Here is a 25,028-nt window from a genome sequence, read left to right as displayed (position 1 = left end):
AAATTTAGCTAAGGTAACGTTTTATTTTGTTGTCTTTTATTTCTTTCATATGATGAAACTTATATAGATATATTGCCCTCCCTGGAGTGAAGTTCAAAATCCATTTTGGGCTTTGGACCATCTGTTAAAAGTTAATACTGCACTTCAACTGAAAGTTTAGCAGTGTTTATTTCCATAAGAGGGAAGAAATAGAAGGGAAATGAAAGAACACTGTAGTTGAACGTTATATCTTCAGTTAGGCATAGAGTGAAGAGTACAGTAAAATAAATACTACTGCTAAAACTATTCTTTTTTTTGTGTGTAGGTCTCAGATTTCAGAATTTTATTTTAAATAAATATATAATTTAATGCTTTCAAAATGTTAGGTGGATTTGGGCTCTTTGATAATTATCCCTAAGTTATTAAAAATGCATCTCCTGTCTCTACCTCTGAAGCTTATTGCATCTCTGTTTTTTGTTTGTTTGTTTGTTTGTTTATTTTTGAGACAGAGTTTCTGTCTTGTTGCCCAGGCTGGAGTGTAATGGCGCAATCTCGGCTCACCTCAACCTCTGCCTCCTGGGTTTAAGTGATTTTCCTGCCTCAGCCTCCTGAGTAGCTGGGATTACAGGCATGCAGCACCACACCTGGCTAATTTTGTATTTTTAGTAGAGACAGGGTTTCTCCATGTTGGTCAGGCTGGTCTCGAACTCCTGACCTCAGGTGATCTCCCCACCTCGGCCTCCCAAAGTGCTGGGATTACAGCTATGAGCCACTGCGCCCAGCCCATCTCTGTTTTTAATTCTGACTAGGAAATTGTTTTGTATAAGTTTAGCTAAAGGATCTGCAGAAAAAAATGACTGTGTGAAATTTTATATCAGAAAATATGGATATTACCTTCAAAAATTGCAATGCATCCATTCATGGGTAAATAAAATGAATCAAAATTGATGTAATGGAAGATATTTTATAAAATGGGTAATTCATGTTCAAAAATGAACTTTTTTTCCCTTAGCATACATTTTATGTTTGAAATCTTACTTATAACTGGTAAATTGTCTAAGTGATATCATGATGTAATTGATGAAGAAAGGTGATTTGAACAGGTGATGCTCGAGGACTGTCTCCCTCATGCCTCAGTAAACTCCCCCTACATAGACCTCAGGGAGCCCAGCGAGAGGCAGAAACTCTCCTAGCAGTAGGTCTGGGCTGTTGGAGCTGATCCCTTTCAGTCGGCTGGCAGTGTGGACCCTGTCATGTGTGACAGGGTGGGGACCCATAGTCTTTGGCAAGCTCAAGCAGGATGGCATGGGCTATACTGTGTCCCTCAAAACTCAGATGTTGATGTCTTAACCTTATAATAGGACTGGATTTGAAGATAGGGTTTTAAAGAGGTAATTACATTAAAATGAGCTTATTAGGGTGGGCCCTAATTCAATACAACTGGGGTACTCATAAGAAGAGGGAATTTGGACACAGAGACCTACAGAGAGAAGACTATGAGCCACGTGGAGAGACTGTAGAAGAAACCAACCCTGTGGACACCTTCATCTAGGACTTCTCCTTCCAGAACTGTGGGAAATAAATGTCTCTTGTTTAAGTCCCCCGCAGTTGGCCGTATTTTATTACAGTGGCCTTAGCAGATGAACACACGGGGCAATTGTCCAAACGCCCACAAATGGCAACTGGAATGGTGCAATGGTGGAAGGGGCTGCTTTAGTGGTTGCACCATCTCTGGTGTTTGAGAGGGTCTGGGGAAAGAGGGTCTGAGGAAACAGCAATTAGAGGGCTGTGGGACCAGCTGACTGGTGCTGGGTGTTGCCAATTCATTGGAGAAAATCTTCCAGAGAAGAGTGGGGAATATTGGTTTAAGGAGAAAGTCAGATGGCTCCTTGGCAGCAGGTAAAGGGACTTGTGGCTAAATAGTAAAAAAGCTGAGGGGTGAGCTTAATTATGAGAAGCTCAGAGTCTGCTTAATTATGAGAAGCTCAGAGTCTGCTTCTCCAAGGGGAGGGCCCCTCCGGGAAGAAACCAGACATTGAGATTTGTGATGGGGACATTTCAGTCAATGCACTAAAATTTTTTGAATCACAGGATTGTCCCAAACCTTCTACAACTACAGAAATGGCCAACTCCTTTGTTTTAAAATCAGGGCTCTTTCCTTGCTTAAAATGATGCACCGTATGTCCTTGCTGGATGTACACCTATGTTCTAACCTGACCATTGGACAAATAACCTGCATGAGTTACAACATTAGCTAACTAAGGATTGCTGGCCTGCTAAGGTAGGAAAGGGCCTCTACCCTAAAGGAGCAGCAGGGCTCAGCTAACATGCACATGGGCAAATGCAAACAGAACTGGTTCCTGATGGAGCTGGCTCAAGGAGTGCCAGACATAAAGTTGGTTAAGGGAGAATTTTTTGATAAGGGTGATTTTTCCATCATATAGCATCTAACACCCTGGCAAGGGCACCATGTGAAACCAATATGTTGTGAGGATAATTCTTGGAAGTAACAATGGCCCATACAAAATGAAATAGAAATTCCTGAATTACTACAGAAGGTGGTTGAAGAAAGGGTAAAAAACCAAAACCTCAGAGTAATGTGCATGCTGGAGTGGGTGTCCTACTTAAGCTGGCTGCGTTTCACAGGGAACACTGTTTTCCTAAAATGAAAAGGAGCACATTGGAGAGAGGAGCACCAGTTTCACTGAGAAAATCAGTGAGGCTTATTTTCTATTTTTCAGGACTAAGGTGCTGTTATAGAGTAGGAACCCCTACTTACAACGGGAATGACAAGATCCTCCAAGAAGGGCCAGGAGGTGGCACTTAATCATCAGAAACTGGTGAGTGCAATTGTCATGAGTGGTAAGGTCAGAATAGCAGCACAGGATGCCCTGCACACAGGGAGATGGCTTAGAGACATGGTGTTCCTAGGGCCAAGACGGACCAGTGGTCTCAAGAGCATTGCTTCATTTGTACAATAAAAATACAACCAAGGATTTTGAGGGAAGCTGGATCAAAAAATATTCATGATCTCTATCTAGCCTGGTTTCTGGATCTTATTAGACACTTCTCAGACCCAGAACTTATGGAGTGAAGGAGGTCTGGGTTCCCACGAGTAGGGATCCTGTAACACCATGGGAAGTGCATCTGAGAACCATTACCCTAGTTCTTCCACGAAGGGATCTAAGGGATGTTCATGCACTGTGGAATTGAAGTACATGACATTTTGAGTACTTCTCAAACAAAAGAACTATGTTGAAATAGATTCTCAGGGGTCAGAAATGTCATCATGACATGCTTGTTAGGGCGGTATGTATAGGAGCCCTGACCCAGGTCTGGTTTACTCTTACTCTATCCACTGGTCCTAATGGCCAGTTCCCTGGTCTGCAAATGTAAAATTCACATGGGCACAATCCATGGCTGGCAGAACAATCATTTTGGTCACTGCCCTGTGGTGCAGGAGTGATGTAATAGGCAAGGCTTGGTGCCAGCTTCCAGAACTTCTCCCTGTCCTTCCACCTGCCCCATGTCATAGCCAAGATAGTAAATGTTTTAAAAATTGCATCCTGGGAGAAATGGCTGATATTGATGCTACTTTTAAAGATATAAAGAATGAGCTGGGCATGGTGTCTCATGCCTGTAGTCCCAGCACTTTGGGAGGCTGTGGCAGGTGGATCTCCTGAGCCTAGGAGTTCGAGACCAGCCTGGGAAACATGATAAAACCCTGTCTCTACCAAAAATACAAAAAATTAGCTAGGCATGGTGGTGTGCACCTGTAGTCCCTTACTTGTGGGGCTGAGGCAAGAAGATCACTTGAGCCCAGGAGGTGGAGGTTGCAGTGAGCAGAAATGGCACCACTGCACTCCAGCCTGGGTGTCAGAGTGAGACCCTGAAAAAAAAAGTATATATAAAAAATGCATGAGTGTTGGCTGCCATTTAATTTAACTACCAGGCCCCTATAAAAACCAGCTGGATCCAGTAGATAATGGTAGACTTCCAAAGATTCCCTGATTGGGGGGAAGTCCGGAGAAAATCAGGTACCACAAGCTTCTAGGTTTTCCTTCCCAGTGGTGTTACATAGGACACACTGAATTCTTCCAGTGAAGATGTGTGACATATACAAAATGCTACCCATTAGGAAAGTGCACCTGAGCCTCAGAGCCCAAGGTTTTTATGGAGGGTTGGTCATGCAGGCATAGAGCACTTGCCTGACTTTCTTCTGTTACTGAAGCGCCAGATCTCCATAGAACACACGTTGCTCTAAACTATCCAGACAATTGGTACCATGTGGCTCAACACCTCAGGAATGAAAAAAAAAAACATTCCAGAGGCTCATTCCCAAGTGCAGCCAAGGGCTAGCCATATGAACAGGACTTTCTTGGAACTGCACCTTTCCCACACATGCACCCACAGCTTACAAAGGATGTGTGACCAGTGGTACAGAAAGTTCAAAGATGAAGATATGGGTCAGTCTTCTGGGTAAACCATTTGTCTCAGAAGAGGTGCTGGTCAGGAAACACAGGCCGGAGAGGGTGGGAGTCACTGTGACCTCAAGTCCTCTGCAGTGGCAGGAACTAAACTTTATCCTGCTTACCTTCCTTGTATAAGTGTTCCAGAAAAAGAACTGATCTGAGCCCCTGAGGAGATGCTCCTCAGGGATGAACTTACTATCCAAAGCCAGTGGATTCAAGCAATGCAAAGGCAGGATGTGGGGCCTGGCAGTGCTGCCCAGGTTCCCCTCCAGGACAAGCCCACCCAGGCCCACTCACTGCAGTCCAGCATCTCTCACCGCTCAGCCCTGCTTTCCTTACTCTCTTTCAGCATTTTCCCAAGAAAAGTCTTTAATAAAACTGTGGGCAAATTTGTCTGTCTTCCGGGGAGCAGAGCCTGAAATTCCTACAGTCAGATAATCAGATACACTCTGCATTTCATAGACGAGGATCTGAGGCATATCAAAATAAGCAGCTTCCTCATATTGAGAATGAGGATTTGTGGGGAAATGGGAGTAATATAGAGTGGGGGAAAATGGTGTTTAAATTTCGATCTGACATGAAAAGCAATCAAAATTTAAACAAAAAGAATTTGATAATTCTTTGCTCTTACTGATACTATGGAATGTCTGCTAGACAATAAAGTGTGTTCATGTTCCCAAACTGTTTCATAGGCTTCCAAATTATCAGTATATTGACCGTTACTCAGAGTAATTATCCAACTCACTGGGTGTAGGATTTGCAAGCCAGAAACACAGACGTGGCTTGAGCCAGTTATGTTCATTTAGATACTTTACCACAGGAAGGAAGAAGTGTGACAGTATTGAAAAAAACCAAAAAACAAAAAACAAGTGCAGCTCAGAGAATCCTAAAGGGAGAACATACTGAGGAAAGGTCTTTGCATCAGGAAGGGGAACTCACCTCCCCCCAGTGTATGAGTTAACATTGAGGCTGAGGTGGAAAGATCTCATTGCTACTAGTAGCTTTAACTACCAGAGACATCACTCAGCTGCTCTGTGGTTTTCTAGATGGCGTCAAGGATGCCTATGGAGGAAACCTCAAGAATCCAGACCAGTGCTTGGTAATAATTGATCAAAAAGTGTTTTTATAGTACGATTACTATTTGGCAGCCAGGCAGGGAGGATGCAGGGCAGAGGAGAGAAGATGAAAACTCAGATTAATTTAATTTTTAGTGTTCGCATATTTGCATGATGGGCAACTGACTCATTATTCCATCCAAAAGTAATAAGATCTGAATCAGGAAATCATTTAACTTAATTTTCTTATGCTTTAAGGGGCTCAGGAAAAAGGGCAAAAGAGAAATGCTTGTAAGTTGCATAAACAATGTAAGTTAGGGCATGTGGTGGGAATGAGGCTGCCACATTCAAGTGGAAGGAAATGACTGGGACTGCTTAGCAGAGCAAAAGATTTGTGTTAGGATCAGGGACAATAAAACATTCTGGTGACATCAGCCTTTGCTCCTTGGCAGCCCAGCATCTGAAGACTTATTCTATTTTGGGGGAACCTAACACTCTGTGCCACTCTCTATTGACGTCCGAGTTGATTTTAATGGTCAGAGTGCAAGCTAATCTCTTATAACAATAAGAACATGATACGGCCTAGAAAGAGAATTTTATTTCATTCTCTGGTACTAGCCCTGAGGTGGGAAAGCTATTCTCACAATGTGGCTTCTTCCAAGATGGTTTCCGTTAGTAACATTTTCCAGCCAGTAAGCCAAAAAGAAGTCCACGCCAAGTGGCTTGGTCTCTAAGGAGATGATGTTGAAGATAAACAACACACTTCTCACAGTTCACTGGCCCAGTTCATTGGCCCCCAACATATTCCCTGTTGCAAGGGAGGCTGAGAAATGGGTTGCCTAGTTGGGTGGATGATGCCCAATAAATGTTAAAAATGAAAGAAGAGAATAGATACTGAAAGACAGCAGTTTTTGCTACAAGGATACATTTCTTCTCCATATCCATGAAGCTAGAGGCAATCGCCTGGCCTAGGGTTAGCCACTAAGTTCAGCTGGCTGGGGGCTCTGGGTTGGCGGCTTCCACAGGACCCTTGCCATTTTCTGCCTGTGGTGTGACTTGGGCAAGTGCTTCTCTGATTAAATGTACTTGGTTCTTGTCATTTTCTAAGCCTGGTTTTTTCCTGAGTGACTCCCAGAAGTCCAATAGCTCTCAGGACAGAGTTTACAATATCACGTAGTATGGGTTGAAAAACAGGATTTATCGGGAAAGCATATGAGCCAGGGGTCAGTAAGAGAGGGCATTCTGATGAGCCCCAGTCTCTAATCCCCCAAGAAGAAGGAGGGCAATAGTTTTCTGGAGAACGTACTGTAATATTATATTGTTTTGTGCTGCCTTCTTCTAGATAAGAACAACTTTCTCAGCGGATCACTAAACAGCCAGGGTGTAAGGAGGCAGATTTGGGGTGCCCACTGGATTTAGGATGCTACTTTTTAGAGGCTGTCTAGAAGATCCAGCAGCCTGGCCCTTGAGATGTGTGGCTGTGGCAGTTTTAGCTCCAGTGCCATGGGAAGTGGTTTGGGTGCACCTCCTCCCGTGTCCCGGCTCTGGCAATTCATGTACCAGATGACCCCATGTAAGCTCCCAGGATCTCTTCTGGAGAATCCTGCTCATGAGAGCACACTGCTCTATGCTTCCTAATGATTGTATGAACTGACCACCATTCTCCCATTACATTGTTTCCCGATTCTAGATGAAATTGGTTTCTGTTGTGTAAAATCATGACAATTAATGGATAGACTACAGACAATTCAGGGAAATATAAAATTTAAACAAACAATTGAATTGTATATATTGAAACTGAAATGAATTTCAAATAAAGTTCAATATTATTATTTCCTTTTTCATATATCACTTGTGGAGTCCCAGAGATAGTCAATAACTAGTTTTTGGCAACCTTTTCCACAACAATTATGAAATGAAACAGTGTTTTAATGCAGATTACCATGTGTTTATAGAGTACGTGCTATACATATTCATTTGCAGCATTAGTTATTAGGAGTGACTATGCTATGCTTAATATAGCACATTTGTTGGCCTGAATATCATGACGCACTTAAAATTCTTGACATCTTATATGGACAATCAGATATTTTATAACCACAGATTGGAATAAGATCCAGACACTAAGTCTTCCAAGACAGTCAGATATTGATCCTCTCATACTGCACACATGGCCAGTGGTCTGTGACAACACAGGGTCATGGTGAATTATCAGCAAGTTTAGTCATTGTTTTTGCCGTGGATTTCCATGCTCCAGAAAACAGCAATCCGATATCTATTTACTACTGCATCCAATGTCAATAAATTTAGAAAGGGTAATAGTATCTTACATGTGAAAAACAGATCATCTCTCAGAAGGGTTGCAGTTGACTGATTAGAACTTAGTCTTTCTGAATCCTTTCTCAACCATTTAAGAGGCTGACATCTCAGTAGGGCACATCTTACAAGTTGTCTGAACAGGAGTGTGCAGAGGACAGCTCCATTTTCCCTGCTGGTTTTCAGCATGTCATTGGAATTAGACAGTCACTCTCTTCTTGTCATTATCAAATAAAAATGTTAGCACCCTCAGCTCTAGGACAAAAGACTTGCTGAGCATGTGATTGTGATTAATTTTAGTACTTGGGTATTTAAAAAGAAAACTTGAATCAGCAATCAGGTAAAAATTACTCTGATTATGTCAGTTATAGCATTTAAATCTAAGCCCTGTTGTGACATTTTAATTATTGCCCAAGGATGTAATCCTTATTACCAGGCAAAGAAGGGATGCATTGGTTTTATTACATTTTTAGAACCTAAACTACCATATCTGTCAGGTTTTGTGCTGGGCGTTGCTGAAGCTGAAATGAATAGAGGTACCTCCATCTTTGACCTGCTCACAATTTAATATGTGAGAGAAGTAAATAACTTAATAAAATGTGAGTAGTGTTGTGATTCAAAGACACAAAAACTAGGGTCAGGTGAGAGTGGTACCTGAACACCGTGATGCCACTAGCCAGGAGAGGTGGGATGGCTTAGTGGGTAGGAGAATACAGAAGACAGACAGAACACTTGAAATGAGCCTGAAACTGACAGCCAAAACTTATGAAGAAATCTCCTGCTAAGAAAGCCAGCCAACAGAATCACAACTGTGATAGAATGCACATGGAATGATGCTAATTTCATAAAGGGTTTCAACCAAGACTTCATAGTAACCATGTTAAAGACGGTCAGAGAAACAAATGAAAGAATTATGAAAAACAGGACAGAAATAAAGCAACAAAATTTAAATAGGTAAATACATATACATACATAGGTATGTGTTTGTGTGTGTGTATACATACACACAAGCTAAATTTTAGGTAGGACATAGTTAAAAAGAGAAGTAGTAAATTGGAAGAAACACTGTGGTACTCACTCAAAATGCAGTACAGACAATAAAGGATAAATTAAATTTACATTTATATTAAGGTTTTAAAGTATACACATGCATATATGTGGCTGAGACATAAAAATTATGTAGGAAGGCCGGGCGCAGTGGCTCACGCCTGTAATCCCAGCACTTTGGGAGGCTGAGGCGGGTGGATCACGAGGTCAGGAGATCGAGACCTTCCTGGATAACACAGTGAAACCCCGTCTCTACTAAAAGTACAAAAAATTAGCCGGGCGAGGTGGCGGGCACCTGTAGTCCCAGCTACTCGGGAGGCTGAGGCAGGAGAATGGCGTGAACCCCGGGGGGCGGAGCCTGCAGTGAGCCTAGATCTCGCCACTGCACTCCAGCCTAGGCAACAGCAAGACTCTGTCTCAAAAAAAAAAAAAAAAAAAATTATGTAGGAAGATCTCAACCTCTAAAGTTCAAATTGTGAATAATTCCAATACATATTAGTGGGCTAAACTAAAATATTTCAAAAAGCAGATATCATTAGGAAAAAATACAGTAAAGGATACTTATAAGTGATTGTTGAAACAGAGAGAACAGCAAGTTGAAAAGGGATACAAAAAGATATACTTTATGATTACTCAGAGAAAAAGCTGGTACTACAATATTAATATTAGACTAATTAAACAAACTGCACAAATGTAAAATGTTAGTAATGATAAAAGAAGAAAAAGACAAATATCCACTCAGACAATATTATAATTGTGATTATTGTGTGCCCCATCCCAAAACTTCAAAATTCATAAAACAAAAATCGATATAATTGCATGATATACAGGAAACTGGTATATCAAGCAGTAACACATTGGTAAGTATAAGAATTATTTACTTAAAACGTTAAGTAATGCAATCTAGCAGACACATGTAAAATAATGGCAGTATACAGCAAATAAATAATGTTTATTATTCTCAAGTGCATAGAAAGCTACTTCTATAGACTACTACAATGAGTAAAAATCAGAAATTATCTCATGACAAGGCAGAAGATTTAGAAATCATCAATTAAAAGATAGTACTTAGTCAGAAAATAATAGCTGCTGGCGAGGTTGCAGAGAAAAAGGAACGCTTATACGCAGTTGGTGGGAGTGTAAATTAGTTCAACCATTGTGGAAAACTGTGGCAATTCCTTAAAGACCTAAAAACAGAACTATCATTTGACTAAGCAACCCCGTTACTGGATATATGCCCAAAGGAATATAAATTGTATCATAAAGACGCCTGTAATCCCAGCACTTTGGGAGGCCGAGGCAGACAGATCACAAGGTCAGGAGATCGAGACCATCCTGGCTAACATGGTGAAACCCCATCTCTACTAAAAATACAAAAATTAGCCAGGCATGGTGGAGTCTGCCTATAGTCCCAGCTACTCGGGAGGCTGAGGCAGGAGAATGACATGAACCCGGGAGGTGGAGCTTGCAGTGAGCCGAGATTGCACCACTGCACTCCAGCCTGGGTAACAGAGCGAGACTCCGTCTTAGTGCACATGTATGTTCATTGCAGCACTATTCACAATAGCAGTGACATGGAATCAACCTACATGCCCATCAATGGTAGACTGGATAAAGAAAATGTGGTACATAGACACCATGGAATACTATGCAGCCCTAAGAAAGAATGAGATCATGTCCTTTGCAGGAACACTAATGGGGCTGGAGGCCATTATCCTTAGCAAACTGACACAGAAACAGAAAACCAAATACCACATGTTCTCACGTAAAAGTGGGAGTTAAATGATGAGAACACATGGACACACTGAGGGGCACAACAGACACTGGGGTCTATTGGAGGGTGAAGGGTGGGAGGAGGGAGAGGATCAGGATAATAACTAATGGGTACTAGGCTTAATACCTGGGTAATGAAAGAGTCTGTACAGCAAACGCCACAACACATTACCTGTGTAACAAACCTGCACATGTACCCTTGAACTTAAAAGTTAAAGAAAATCTTACACTTTTGGAAAACAGAAAGCATTCCTAAACACTCAAGAAATTTGATAATTGTAGTTATAAAATATTTTGAAATAAATGACAAGAAGTGTAATTTCAGAGTAACTAAAAGGAAGAAGAATTAAAGCATAACAGAAAATAAAGAAATACAAAACCAAGAGACAAGAGAGGATTAAATATTTCTTTGAAAAAATTGGCTTTAGTAGAGAAAGCTGTAGCAAAACTAATTATTAAAGCAAAGAGGGAGAAGAGGCCTAAATAAATGATATTAACAACGAAAAGGAAGGACAGCCAGGTGAAGTAGATATTTATTGTTTGTTTATTTTGTTTTTATTTAATCGTGTATATTTAAGATGTACAACATGACACGACATTTAGAAATACCTATACATGCTAAAATGATTACTACACTCAGGCAAATTAACATACCCATATCATATGGTTCTTTTATTTTGTGTGTGTGCATGTTTGTGCGTGTATGTGTTAAGAGCACCTGAAATCTACTCTCTTGGAAAATTTCCAGTATGCAGTGGAATAGTATTAGCTACAATCCTGCTGTACATTAGATCTCTAGATGTATTCATCTCACATAACTGCAGTTTTTGTACCCTTAGCCAACATCTCCCGACTCCCCCATCTCCCTGCCTCAGGTAATCACTCTTCTGTTGTCTGTTTCACTTTTTTAGATTCCACATGTAAGTGGGATCATGTAGCTGTCTTTTCGTCCTGTGTCTGGAGTAATATTTGAGAGGAACCATGATAGCATACTACAGTAAATGTTTTGAATACATTTGAAAACCTAGCTGACATGAATAATTTTATAGTAATGTATACACTACAAAAATTATGTTAGGAACGCAGAACCAGTAGCCACCAAACAAATTGAATCAGCAATGGACACAATCACCCCTCAGTGTAAAGGGGGCCACAATTTGATGCATAAATCAACTGAGTCTGTGAAAGGGCAAAGCAGGCCAAGCGCAGTGGCTCACGCCTGTAATCCCAGCACTTTGGGAGGCCGAGGCGGGTGGATCATGAGGTCAGGAGATCGAGACCATCCTGGCTAACACGGTGAAACCGTATCTCTACTAAAAATACAGAAATTAGCTGGGCGTGGTAGCGCGTGCCTGTAGTCCCAGCTACTCGGGAGGCTGAGGCAGGAGAATGGCGTGAACCTGGGAGGCGGAGCTTGCAGTGAGCCGAGATTGCGCCACTGCACTCCAGCCTGGGGGACAGAGTGAGTCTCGCTCCGTCTCAAAAAAAAAAAAAAAAAAGGACAAAGCAACCTATATGAGAAATGTTACTACAATCAGAATAAAATTTAACTTTTGTATCAGTAAATGATATTGATACATCATAAATATCCTATTACCCATGATTTCCATTTGTCTCTTGTCATTCCTGCTAGAATTTCTAACTCACTGTCCATCAAGTTCTACTGACTCCCTCCCACTTCCAGGAAGACTTCAATGTCCCCTAGAGTGCTTTCTTGCTCTGCTTTGACCGTGGGACTCTGCCTTGCCTCGCTGAAACTGTGGGCAGGTATGTTCAGTCTCCCCAGCCGGATAGCAGGCTGCTTGTGCATCCCACACGTGCCCAGCGTGGAGCTGCAGGTGGAGTGTGTGATTGTATCTAAGGCTGAGGAGACACTTGTGTATCGCCTCCCTCTCTGCAGTCACCAGCGGTTGTGATATTAAAGAGGCTGAGTCCAAAAGAGCATTGGGCCAAGTCCTTCCCTGCTGACTGCAGCCGAACTTGGCAGGCTGCTGCGTTCTGAGGGCCTTTGGCCGGCTGGAGGGCAGACGTGCAGAGAGTGCTTGCTTGCTGCCTCTGACTGGCTGTGTGCCCACCTCACTCCGAGTCACCCACAGCTCAGGTTCCAGCCAGCCTAGGGCTTCTAAATATAAGGTGTGCTCAGGGGTCCCCCATCACAGACCTACCTCGGGCCCTGCCTGGGTGGTGCAGCCTATCTTCAATCACTAAGAACTGGTTCTTTCAAAGCATGTATTTTCTGAAGAAACTTTAGAACCACGTTTATTTTAAAAGAACTAACTGGAGAAAACAAATAGGTGAGTGACTACCTCATGGCTGAGTTAACACTTCTCTGACCTTTTTATTGCAGTATATTTGGTTGAACTTTCGTGGAAACATTTAAATTCCTTTTATAATCTATTTACTACACGGTAAATGATAATACTTTGTAACAGTCACGTGGAAAAAAAGAAAAGGAAACTCCCTGTTATTCATATCAATGTCTCTTTTCTCTGTCGCTGATTCAGACTGATGCTCACAGCTTCTTGGGTGCTTTCTCACGGGTAAAGCCATGGCATCGGTACCTTCCATTGGTTGCCTTCTGGCCAGAAATCAGTATTATCGAAGTAAGTTGCATCATCATATAGACATCCTTAGCTAATATGATTTGAGGTGATGTTTGTGGGATATTGTTAACACAGGTATCATGTTAACTTAAGGGAGAAAACTAACTATTGGTGACAATGAAGAAAGCAGGAGGCCTCAGGGACTTCTCTGATCCAGTGCTGACAGGCACTTCTTGTTCTAGCTACGCTGTATCAGTGAAGCCATTGACACTTAAAAATCAGTGAACATCGGCTTATGTTTCATTATTACATTTTAATTTCATGTACCTTGCATTCTGTAAGATTCACTAAAAGCTGATAATTTTACATAAATAAAGTATTATTCAACTCCTTATAAAAGAAAAGATAGCATGACTTTGCTTAAAACATTTTCTAATTTCCATCTTCTGCTATGGATAATAGGCCAACTTCTATCTGGCCAGTTTTATTTTTATTAATCTATCCATCTGTTCATGTTCATAGCCAAATAGAAAATTGTAGCGTCTTAGAGAAGACTGAGAAATTTCTTAAAATAAGCATTTCAGAACCAAATTAGTAGTTATTAAAAGTATCTATGGCAACAACACATAGAAAACTCTTCTTCCAAGGGTTGTTCGTAGTATAAGTGTTAGAGACAACTACTGATTTATTCATTTTACAAAAGTTTATGCTCATTTACTTGGTGTTATTTATCCACAGGAGTTACTTTCATATCCTGATCTTATAAGAGACATAGGTTTTAAATACAAGCCTAATAAGACAAAATGTTTGTTCTTTCAAAATAATTCCTCAATTTCTAGATTTGATGACTTTTATAGAACTTTAAATATATACATATGTAATATTTCTAATGTAGTACAACAATATTTATTATTGGTCTTGTTCTTTCTTAGTTTTTGAATCTGAAAACATTTATAATACATTTTAAATTCAACATTCATATCCAAGGAGAGAGTGAGTTTCCTGCCTTGGAAATGAGTATATCTTATCAGTAGAACATAGTATTTCTTAATATAGCAGCTTTCTGTTGATGGGTAATTTGATCAGTTTTTCAATTCATGAATTCACAAGCCAGGAATAAATGATTTCAAACCATGCTACTTGACAGTTTGTATATAAATGATGCGAATTTGCTTGTCTGGTTGCCAGTTATTTATTTGTTTAATATCATTTGTTTCCTACAGAGTCCAGTGTTTCTTCAGTTAGTTCTTTAACTGGCTCTGATTCTGTTAACTTCATAGATGATGACAAACCACAGCAAGGTACTTAGTTATTTCTTTCAGTGTCATCCTTCTTATTTCTTTTTATTTTTAATCTCAAATTTGTTTGATAAGGAGTAACATGAATTTTATTTGATAGGGTTGCCTGAAGTGGCAGAATCCACCTGGTGGTTTAAATCCTTTTTCCATTCTGAACCTGTGCTTTCAAATATGAGAATAAAAGATCTGTCTGCTACTGGGTGAGTTTTAGCCTTCTCTGGTAAGGGCAGTTCTTACTTAGTGAATGAAATAATGCATATGGTATGTGTTATGCTACTCACTTAGGGTACACAGTTGTCTCTTGAGAGCAGTGAGCCTTGCTTATGAAGCGCACCTGAGGGATGAGGGTTTCACTAACACAGCTCCCTCCTTGCAGGTCGCTGTCAGGAAGATCATAGCATCCTTTCCAGTTCAATCACTCAAGAATGGTGGAGAAGTCATATGCCAAACTGTGTCATTGTTTGGCGGGGGATGGACTGAGAATCAGAGGAAAGGGTCTAAATTTGTTTTGCTCATACCTTCAGGAAAAGAATAACCATTGTCTAGTTGTTGTCTTAGATAACCTTAGGATAACACTGCTGATTTTGATTAGCTTCTGTGTGGTGCAAATTACTAGACAGGTTGAATTGGGAGTTTGTGTGCAGTTGTTTTCAGACATTTTGAGCTCAAACACACTGACTAGCACAGTTGTTATTTAATATATTTAAACTACTTATTTTGGATTTTAGATATTTGAATACCTAGTAAGTAAATGGAATAGAAATAATCTATAATAAAGGGATTCATAGATGCCAATGTTGAAATATAGTGATTTTGATGAATTTTCCATCTAAGACAAATTTAGAATCATTATTTAAAATATTTTAAAAAGCCAATGCAAGGCGAATTGTTGGAAAGATATTTTCTTGACACTCTTTATCAAGTTTATTCATTTGAATTATCTGGAGAGTGTTTCATTTATTTATCCCCTCCTCTCTGACTACTATAAAGTCAACCCGGATTACAGATGAGCACTTTGTAGCTGATCATCTTTGCACTGCCATTTGATGAACATGTTGGTAACGGTTGCCTGCCTTATGTAGCATGAACAGTTGATTCTGACAATCAAGATCCTCTGCCTGCTGCAGTGGTCCATACATGAACGGCTTCCCTTCAGCGCCCCAGCTACTCCAGGACTCTTCTCCATTGTAAGAAGACAAAAATGTGTCTGAGATCTCATTTATGAGACAAGATAGCAGCAGCCACTGATATAACAAAAGTTTAGGCATTTTTCTCAACACAGACTATCACTGCAAGTGGCACTTGCTACCTGGTGCATCTTTGAAAAGTGTGCCTTTAGAAACAAGACACCCTTTTAAAGTAATATGTCTTCAAATGTTGTGATTTAGATAAAGTAGCTCTTTCATTACTTATATAATTTTTATTAAAAAAACTTAAGTTAGACTGTTTATATGTCTGTTGAGTGATTTATTTATTATGCCTTAAAACTGATGTGTCAATGTTTCACATAATGGTTTAAAGGGCATTGAATTCGGAATTTTAGAAAAGAATTGTAAGAATTCAATTTTTTTTAAATAATGAAGGTTGGAAATAGCATATGTATCATTAAGTACATTACCTGTTAAATAGATTACCATAGAGCTAATCAATTGGTCATTGTATAGACTTTAAAATTCATGACTTTAAATAATATTTAATAACATGGAAAAGTATATTATGGCATTAAAAATTTGCATAATACACCATATATGGTACAATCGTAGTTGTATTAAAAAGTCACATATGCATAAAGATAGACTGGAAGGAACTATACCCAAATGCTGACAGAGCTATTTCTGGAGATTGGATTATGGGCGTTTTTCATTCTCTTTTTAATACATTTTTCCGTATCTGCAAATTTTTCTAATATGACAAGTATTGTGTATAATTAGAAAATAATAAATATTAATATAAAAAGGCACTGAAAGTTTCTGCATAAGTGTATTCCCTATATTGAGTAGAATAGCTCTCTCTTCTTTGAATATTGCATAAATAATACTTAATAAGTTACAATTGATAAGTTTCTGTATATTGCTTGCAAGTAGTTTTCAGTGTAAGATGTAACACTTAGATATCAGGGATGCTCACTCACTTAGAGGTAGACATCACTACAGTCATGGGGCCAATGCTGACTTAAAAATCCAGTGGAGCACACATAACCCTTGGTAGGATGGTCTTCCTACCCAACTACATAACCATGACAGAGCATCCAGGCTGGTCACTGGCAGTGACAGACATTGCAGACAGATCATCTACCTGTTCCGAATGGGAAAGGCATTTCTTCAAGCTTGTGTCCCCTTATCACATAGCTGTTAATGGAAGGACTCAAACATCCCTTTGATCCACACCACTGTCTACATGTGATGGTTTTCCTGGTGGCTGCCAGCCTGAACACATTTTCTCTATTTCTAGAAGTGGATTAAATTTTAGGAGTATATATATATTTACTTGATTTTGGTCCAAATTAAATCACAGTAATTAAAAATGGAGTTTTTTAAGTGAGAGAAAAATATTATGAAACAAAATGGTAAACTGTGGAAAGGTTCTGTTTCTACTTTAGTATCATCAGCAAATAATTTTTTTTCTTAACTACTTATATATGTATGAACAGATTGCTTGTTTAGGTTACTTGATGAATTTTGCAAAATAGACTAGCAAGTTGGCATTTATTTTGTTTACTCAGAAAAATACCATTTGTTAAATTATCTTATTTGGGAGGGCTTATGCATTTGTAAAAATTACAGCTTTTATATTAGTTTAGACTAGTGTTGCTCTTTCTGAAAGTTATTACTATTTAAAGTAATGGAATTTTACATGAAATTTTAAGTCAAACAAAACTATGAACATATATAGCAATTAAATATTTTAGAGTGGTTACACACACATATGTGAAGATAGATAGATGAAACAGATAGATATGTTAAAAAAATAGAAGAAACCTTTCCAGAAAGTAACATTAAATTGAACTCACAAAATGATTTAAAAATGGAAAGAATTTCTGCATACTATCCCAGAGTTTCTACAAAATTAAAATAATAGAAATAAAAGGAACAAAATATCTTCTGGTTAATTCTAGATAATCTTTCTCAATGTATCAGAAGATATTTTTGCACTGCCTTTAAAAACTACGTCACAAATAGATCTCAGCATAATTGTGCTTTATTTTAGATAAAATATCTCCTGTCTGGCTGTGTTGCTTGTTGGGTAGACAATCAATAGTGAAGGCCAAGTGTGTTGGGGAGGTGACATCATTCCAGATGACTTGCAATGTGCTGTGAACATTCTAATCTGATATTATGAAATGTCATTTGACTGGACTTGGATGTCTGTATTAAACACAGTAAGATTTTGATAATTTAGGCTCAGGTTCTATAAAACTGTGTATTGGTATTCCGCTATGTTTTTTTTGATGTATGGTTTTGATCTCAGGTTTCAAGTTACTAATTTTATATTCTTTACAGATAAAACCACCAACAGCCCATCCCTCAATTCTCACTGCCGTAAAAGTTCTTGAGTTGGTGTTTAGGCCTTCTTGGTGCTTCACACAGTATGTAGAATTTAAAGTTGTAGAAAACAAAACTGCAGGCTTCCATTTGGCTATTAAAGAAGGATGATAAACAAAATTATTTTAAAGAGTGAAAGTTGAAAGTGGCCAGGTTGAATTGAATAGGGCTAAAACTCTAACTCATAGAAATTCAAGAAGTGTAGCAAGTCATAATTTATTCAAGCTCCCTATAAAATCTTCTAACCTAACACGTCAAAGCCAAGTTCATGATCTCTATACCCCACCATATCTCCTTGTAGTAGCTTTGCTTTCAGATAATGATGGCAGCATTAATCAACTCAAGTAAGTAGCAAGTTGTCCTGTTTTCTTTCCTATCCAATCTAACATCAAGTCCTTTCAATTTCATATCTTTAATGTTTCTGGGGTCTACCTACTTACTTTCTTTCCCAAGTGCACTACCTGAATTCAAATGTCCATCATTTGTCCCTGGGGTAGGGCGATGACCTCCTAAGTGGTCCACTTACACTATTTTTATCTCTCTCCAGCCAACTGTCCTCTACAGAATAACCATAACCATCTTTAGAATTTACAACCTGATTATACTCCCCTGTGAACATTCACACACACACACACACACACACACACCCTCCCACATTTGCATAATAGAAGACTCAATCGCTCCTAATAAATTAGGGGTAAATTCACAGCTCATCAATCCTAGCTCTGGTCCAGCCCCTGGTGACACCTATGATCCATCCCTGCAGCCTGCTCCCCACAGCTTCCTGTGTTTCAGCTGCATCTGCCTTCCTGCAGTCCCTTATGTACATCATTTTCCCTGTTGCCTCAGGGTCTTTCCATTTCCCTCAGCTTAAAATCTCCTCACTTAATGCCTACTTATCTTTGAAACTTTAGCTCTAAAGTCACTTCCACTGAGAAACTTTCCGACCTCCCTGACTCAATTAGATTTTCCATTACCCACTCAGTTAGTGCATGTCTCTCTCCTTCCCAGCACTGATCACAGATATAATTTTACAATTGTTTGTGTAGTTATTTGATTAATATAGGTTTCATCCATTACACTATAAACTACAAGAAGGTAAGATCAAGGGTCATGTCTGCTTTCCTGAACATTGTGTACCCAGCCTCTGACATGCAATAAATATTTGCAAAGGAATGGTAATAGTTCTTTAGCCAGGACTGGTCACAACCTCAAGAAGCATTACTTTTCAGTGGGAAGGAGGAAACACTAAATCAATAAAGAAATGAAGAAAATGTTTTCTAATAGTGGTACGTGCTGTAAAGGAAATGAAGTGTTTTGTGGGAGAGTGATGAGATAGGGTGGAGGTAGAGGGAGGGCAACTTTGATTGGTGAAGTTAGGAAAGGACTCAGTGAGAAGCTGGCTTTGGGGTGGAGTCCTGAAGGAGGAGAAGTGACCAGTTTTGTGAGAAGTACTCTGGGCAGAGAAAATAGCCAGTGGGGCTTGCTGCGCTCTGCATTGTGTATATAGTCTCTCGTTACACTGCTGTCAATTTGGCTTCGGAAGAATTTTGCATTTTCCATGTGGAGGTCAAATTGTCAACAGCTTTTGTTTCCAACTACACCCACACTGAGAAATGGCAGGGTATGGGGACTATGCCCTTTCTTCTTCAAGTCCCTCAGGGTGATCTATAAATTGTCCCCAGTAACACTGTACAGTAGCATGCATACAGAGTAATCCAAGTCCAGTGGGGCATGCCCTCAGGTGTCTCCAGTCCTTGAAATAATTCTCTAAACTAACAAGGTAAGTTCTACCCTATCATTTCCTTTCTACCCCTCACACCAAGTGGGTAAGTGCATTGCTATTAAAGATTTGTCTCTAGTTTCTTTTTGACAAACTATATTTCTAGAAAAATTTTATATCAAAGGACTAGGAAAAAGGGAGAGCTACACTATCACCTCCCTTACACAATAATGTAGAAAGAATGTATTTCAGTTCTGGGGTCTGAAGAGTTTTCTCCATTATAGTCAAATCACTTGGTTCTCAAAAGGCTAAGAAAAAAGCTTATGATGTGTTTCTAATACATCTTCAAACAACTTTTACTCAACTTTTAAATACCTTTTAATTAAATTCATTATAACCAAATATCTATTTCATTTATTCAGAAAAAAACATATTTCTGTTATAGTTTTATCTAAGAGGGTTAGACCATACAAGTTTTGCTTAATTATTTTTAGTTAGGTGTATTGGAGTTTGTTTGCCTCCAAATTATAAACCCCAAATATATTAAATCCTTTGTATTCTAGTAATTATTTGATTAACAGCCAACTGAAATTTAAGCTTAATGAATATTTTATCCTTTTCTCATGCTTAGCAGAGGTTTTTGAATTAATGAACGAAGTTATTGGAACTATGATTTGTATGTCAATACACTACAAAGGTTAGTGTTTTAAAATTCTTTTTCAGGGAAGAATGACTAACATTTTATTTGCAAATAAACTACCTTTGAAAATATTTGTTCAATCTTAAGAAGCATATTTAGAGAGCTGCTTATCTTCAGATTTCAAGCTAAATTTCACCATGAAAAAGGAAGACAGATAAAACTCATAAACTCATCATTTTACTTTGTTCTTTTTTATCTTAGATGGATTTCACATATCCACTTATTTTCTGTTACCGCTGATACAGCTTAATATTCTGGAAGAAGACTGTTCTCTCTATTGTACAAAAGACATCCTTTTACCTTGATATGTTTGACAGGTGTTCATGGCAGTCCCTGAGTTAGGAGCATATTTGAGTCTGTTTGATGGTGAATGTAAGATCTCAATTGGTCCTGAATTCTGGACTCCACAGAAGTAAGGTTTTGAATTGAAAGCGAGGTAGGCCTCATTTAACGGAGCAGTGTAGGACTGGAATAAGAAACTGGGGATCTGTGGAGGTGAATTAATTGCTCTTACACATACTTAAAAGTTTAACAAATCTGTAACTGGCCTATTAATTCCAAATCAATGAACAAGTATTTTCTTTCTGGAAACATTTTTTAAACACTATTCCATATGCTTTCCTTTTTCAAAATTCTAGAACATGTTCAATTTCAGAGAGTCAAATCACTCTCCAGCTAATCATTCTAATTATTCATAACATTTGGGTGAAGCATACCTCATATTTCTTCAAATAGCAATAATGACTTCTCTAATGTTAAATAGTTAAAACATGGTAAGGCAGTGAGAAAGGCTAGAAGTGTATTACAACAGTGTAAAACTCCATAAGCACCTTGTTTGCTGTCCAAACAAGCAGCAATTTAATGTGGCAAATCTGCAGCCTTTAAATTCTCACAATTTGATGTGTCTAAGACTCATGTGGGGAGTTTGAGAAAGTGCAGATAGCAGGGCTCCCTCTCCAGAAATCCCACACCCACAGTCCTGAGTTGAGGGCTAGGAATCTCATTCTTCAATGAGGGCTTCTGGGGCTTTGTTTCTGGTGCAGAGAGTAACATTTCTTTACACTGCCTATGGGCAAAACTGCCACTGTCTCTCTGCCCAAAGTCTGGGAACAAGCTGCTTCTGTTAAGCTATGGTGGTAATTTTGGTGTGAAAAAAGCACAATGACCTGAGAGAGCAAGTGAGTGATTCTGGAAACAAAAATCATGTAAAATAGTGAGGTTATTTCAAATCAGGAAGGGTTAGAAGTTAAATATACATAAGCAATCAAGTTCAAACATTGTAGGAAAAGTTGGAGTTCAGAAAGATTATCAAGTTTTGTAGGTAGTTTTCTTTCACATCCTTAAATGTTAATAATTACAGACAGCTGCTAATTTTAAATTAAAATGTCCTTTTTTTTTTTAGGTCATAATTCATTCATGACTTCCATTAGAGATAAATGCAATCTTAAAAATGATATTTTTTTCAATTTATCTCCATTCATATAAAATGTATATTGTGTTTATGCTTACCTGATAATAACGTATATTTTCTTCTGTCATTCTGCAGTGTCACCATAGCTTTGAAAATGAACACAGATGGCCTAAGAAACACATTCAAAAATAGAATAATATGGGCCATCACGTGTCTCACACTTATAATCCCAGTATGCTGGGAGGTGGAGGTGGGAGGATCACTGTAGCTGAGGAGTTTGAGATGAGACCAGCCTGGGCAACATAGAGAAACGTCATCTCTGTAAAAAATACAAAAAAGAAACTAGCCAGGTTTGGTGGCACCTGTGGTCCCAACTACTTGGGAGGGTGAGGCCAGGTGTAGAGGCTGCAGTGAGCTAGATAACACCACTGCACTTTAGTCCAGCCTGGGTGAAAAAGCAAGATCCTATCTCAAAAGAAGGAAGGGAAGGGGAGGGGAGGGGGGGGGGGAGGGGAGGGGAGAAAGAAAGAAAGAAAAAAGAAAGAAAGAAAGAGAAAGAAAGAAAGAGAGAGAAAGAAAGAAAGAGAGAGAGAAAGAAAGAAAGAAGAAAGAAAAGAAAGAAAAAGAAAGAAAGAGAAAAAGAAAGAAACTAAGGAAGGAGGGAGAGAGGGAGGGAGGGAGGAACAGATGAAAGAAGGGAGGGAGGAAGGAAGGAAGGAAGAAAAAAAGAAAGAAAGAAAGAAAAAGAAAGAAAGAAAGAAGAAAGAAAGAAAGAAAGAAAGAAAGAAAGAAAGAAAGAAAGAAAAAGAAAGAAAGAAAGAAAGAAAGAAAGTAAGAAAAAGAAGGGAGGAAGGGAGGAAAGGAAAGCATTACAAGATTGGAGAAAGGAGATGTGCGCTGATGTCCCAGGGGGGCTGTCTGTTTTATTTATGCAGTGATGATTTCTTGCCTATCTCCCATGTGCCAGATTCTCAGCTGGATTCCAGTCTCATCATATTCTCATTTCACAGGAGTGTCAGGACAGAGAACATTCCACGTGGGACTCCAGGGAAGGCAGGTAATCTCACTTGTTCTCCTGTAAAGAAAGAGCCAGCAGAGGAGGTGGGGAATGGGGGGTGGGGCCGGTGGTGGTGGTGAAAGTCTGCTAAAGAAGTTTGCGTATTATAGAAAGGTAGAAGGGAAGAACAACTAGTATGCTGAAGTTAACAATTGCTGCTGTGGCTTTAAACTTTAAGAAAATTCAACAGCAGAAATATTTAAAGCAGCCTTAAAGAATGAATAAGGAAAAGCTTATATATTTGTGATCTTTATTACTGCACATATCGTTCTAATACATTTTATATTTTAAGAACAAACAATCTTTTTTATAAAGGATTTGGATTGTTTTGCATTCCTCCAGATAGTAAAATGTCTAAATCACACACACCATGCTCATCTAAGGGCTTCTAAAAATGGAATCAGCTTTAGCAACAGTTTTGGGAAGTGATCTGTAAAGCATTTGCTTTTTATTTTGGAAAGTGTTCACACAAAGCTTTCAAATTAATAACAATCGCCATTATTTACTTTGTTATTTCAATGAGTAATTGTTGCAGTGTACTCTAGTCCACACTATATTATAATCACAAGCTCCATTCAGTCTTACTTTTAATAAAAGTTTTTAAATTATTGAAAACTAAAATGTTTGTAGAATTTCAAAGTGACTCATTCATACTAAGCATTCTACACATGAGAGGTCATGTTTTTATTAGTCAAGTTAAGATTATGTGCTGGACCAGGTGTATTGGCTCACGTCTGTAATCCTAGCACTTTGGGAGGCTGAAGCAGGTGGATCACTTGAGGTCAGGAGTTCAAGACCAGCCTGGCCAATATGGTGAAACCCCATCTCTACCAAAAGTACAAAAATTAGCCAGCTGTAGTGGCATGCGCTTGTAATACCAGTTACTCAGGAGGCTGATGCAGGAGAATCGCTTGAACCCAGGAGGCAGAGGTTGCAGTAAGCTGAGATTGCACACCACTGCACTGCAGCCTAGGTGTCTCAAAAAAAAAAAAAAAAAGAAAAAAAAAAGAAAAGATTCTGTGTTGGCCTGGAATCCCCTGACTGCTTGTGAGGAATTAGAAGGTCCCCTCACTGGGTTAGGGATGAGAAGGGTGAGTGTGTGTGTCTCTAGGTGAGCAATGACAACACGTGATATTAGAATGAAGTTTCCTCCTAACTGGAACTCATGATCAAGGACTGACTGGTTATTCTTAAATGTGTACAAGTATACTACAATACTAAGTGTATAACACTGTTCCAGGCACCTAGGATACATCAGGGGATGAAACAGGATTCTTGCCTGTCACGAGCTTCTAAGAATTCGAAAGTGTGGCACACTTTATAAAGCAGTCACAGCTTTTTGTAAAATAATAATTTATGTAGAATAAGTACTATGTGCATATAGTATACATTGCAACTGAAACAAAAAAGAATAGTTTAAAAACCATGTCTCTCCTTCTGTTTTAACTCCCCAAATCCAGTTCCTAGTCTCTGAAGCAACAATTATTTGAAGATTTTCATGTGTACTTGAAAGAATATTTTAGACACTTTACAAAATTATTCGGTTGGTGCACAAGTCATTGCAGTTTTTGCCATTAAAAGTAATGACTTGTGCACCAACATAATACAAAAGGTAGTCACTGGGAGGATATGGAGAAACTAGGTCACTGGTTTATTGCTGGTCAGAGTGTAAAATTTTACAGACACTTTGGAAAATGGTTTGTCAGTTTCCTATAATACTAAACATGCAATTACCTTCAGACTCAGCAACTGCAATGGAGCATCTATTCTAGAAAAATGAAAAGTCAGGTTCACACAAAAACACATACACCGATGCTCTTAGCAGGTTTATTCATAATAGCCTAGTTGGAATATATCGTTCAATGAGTGAATGATTAGATAAACTGGGATACATATAGTCTGATGGAATGCTACTCAGCAATAGGAAGGAATGAACTATTGATACATAGGACAACATGGATGAATGCCCAGGAAATCACAAGTGAAAAACCCAATGGCAAAAGGTTACATAATGTATGACTCCATTTGTATGTAATTCTCAAAATGACAAATTATAGAGATGGAATCAGATTAGTGGTCACCGGTGGCTGGGGTGCTGGGTGAGGGTTGTGG

The 25,028-nt window shown here is 39.0% G+C and overlaps 1 protein-coding gene across 7 annotated transcripts in view; it reads left to right on the top strand.

Moving 5' to 3' along the window:
* Positions 1-16,439, top strand: part of PPDPFL (pancreatic progenitor cell differentiation and proliferation factor like) — a 28,230-nt gene extending 11,791 nt beyond the window's left edge. For 2 of the 7 annotated variants that reach the window (XM_055284819.2, XM_063643090.1), the window contains exons 3-8: positions 2,721-2,819; positions 12,276-12,409; positions 13,147-13,245; positions 14,409-14,486; positions 14,584-14,683; positions 15,474-15,600. In XM_055284819.2, coding sequence (XP_055140794.1) covers positions 13,191-13,245; positions 14,409-14,486; positions 14,584-14,683; positions 15,474-15,504 — 264 coding nt within the window. In that variant the 5' untranslated portion in view covers positions 2,721-2,819; positions 12,276-12,409; positions 13,147-13,190 and the 3' untranslated portion in view covers positions 15,505-15,600. Of the gene's footprint in view, positions 1-95; positions 131-2,720; positions 2,820-12,275; positions 12,410-12,797; positions 12,937-13,146; positions 13,246-14,408; positions 14,487-14,583; positions 14,684-14,859 lie in introns of those variants that run through there. The other 5 variants (XM_055284820.1, XM_063643091.1, XM_055284822.2 and 2 more) reach the window with 5 other exon arrangements.
* Positions 16,440-25,028: the final 8,589 nt, after the last annotated feature.

Source organism: Symphalangus syndactylus, chromosome 7 (genome assembly GCF_028878055.3).
Source record: "Symphalangus syndactylus isolate Jambi chromosome 7, NHGRI_mSymSyn1-v2.1_pri, whole genome shotgun sequence".
Taxonomy (NCBI): Eukaryota; Metazoa; Chordata; class Mammalia; order Primates; family Hylobatidae; genus Symphalangus; species Symphalangus syndactylus.
The sequence above is the reverse complement of the archived record's forward strand: the minus strand, read 5'-3'. Positions and strand labels throughout refer to the sequence as shown.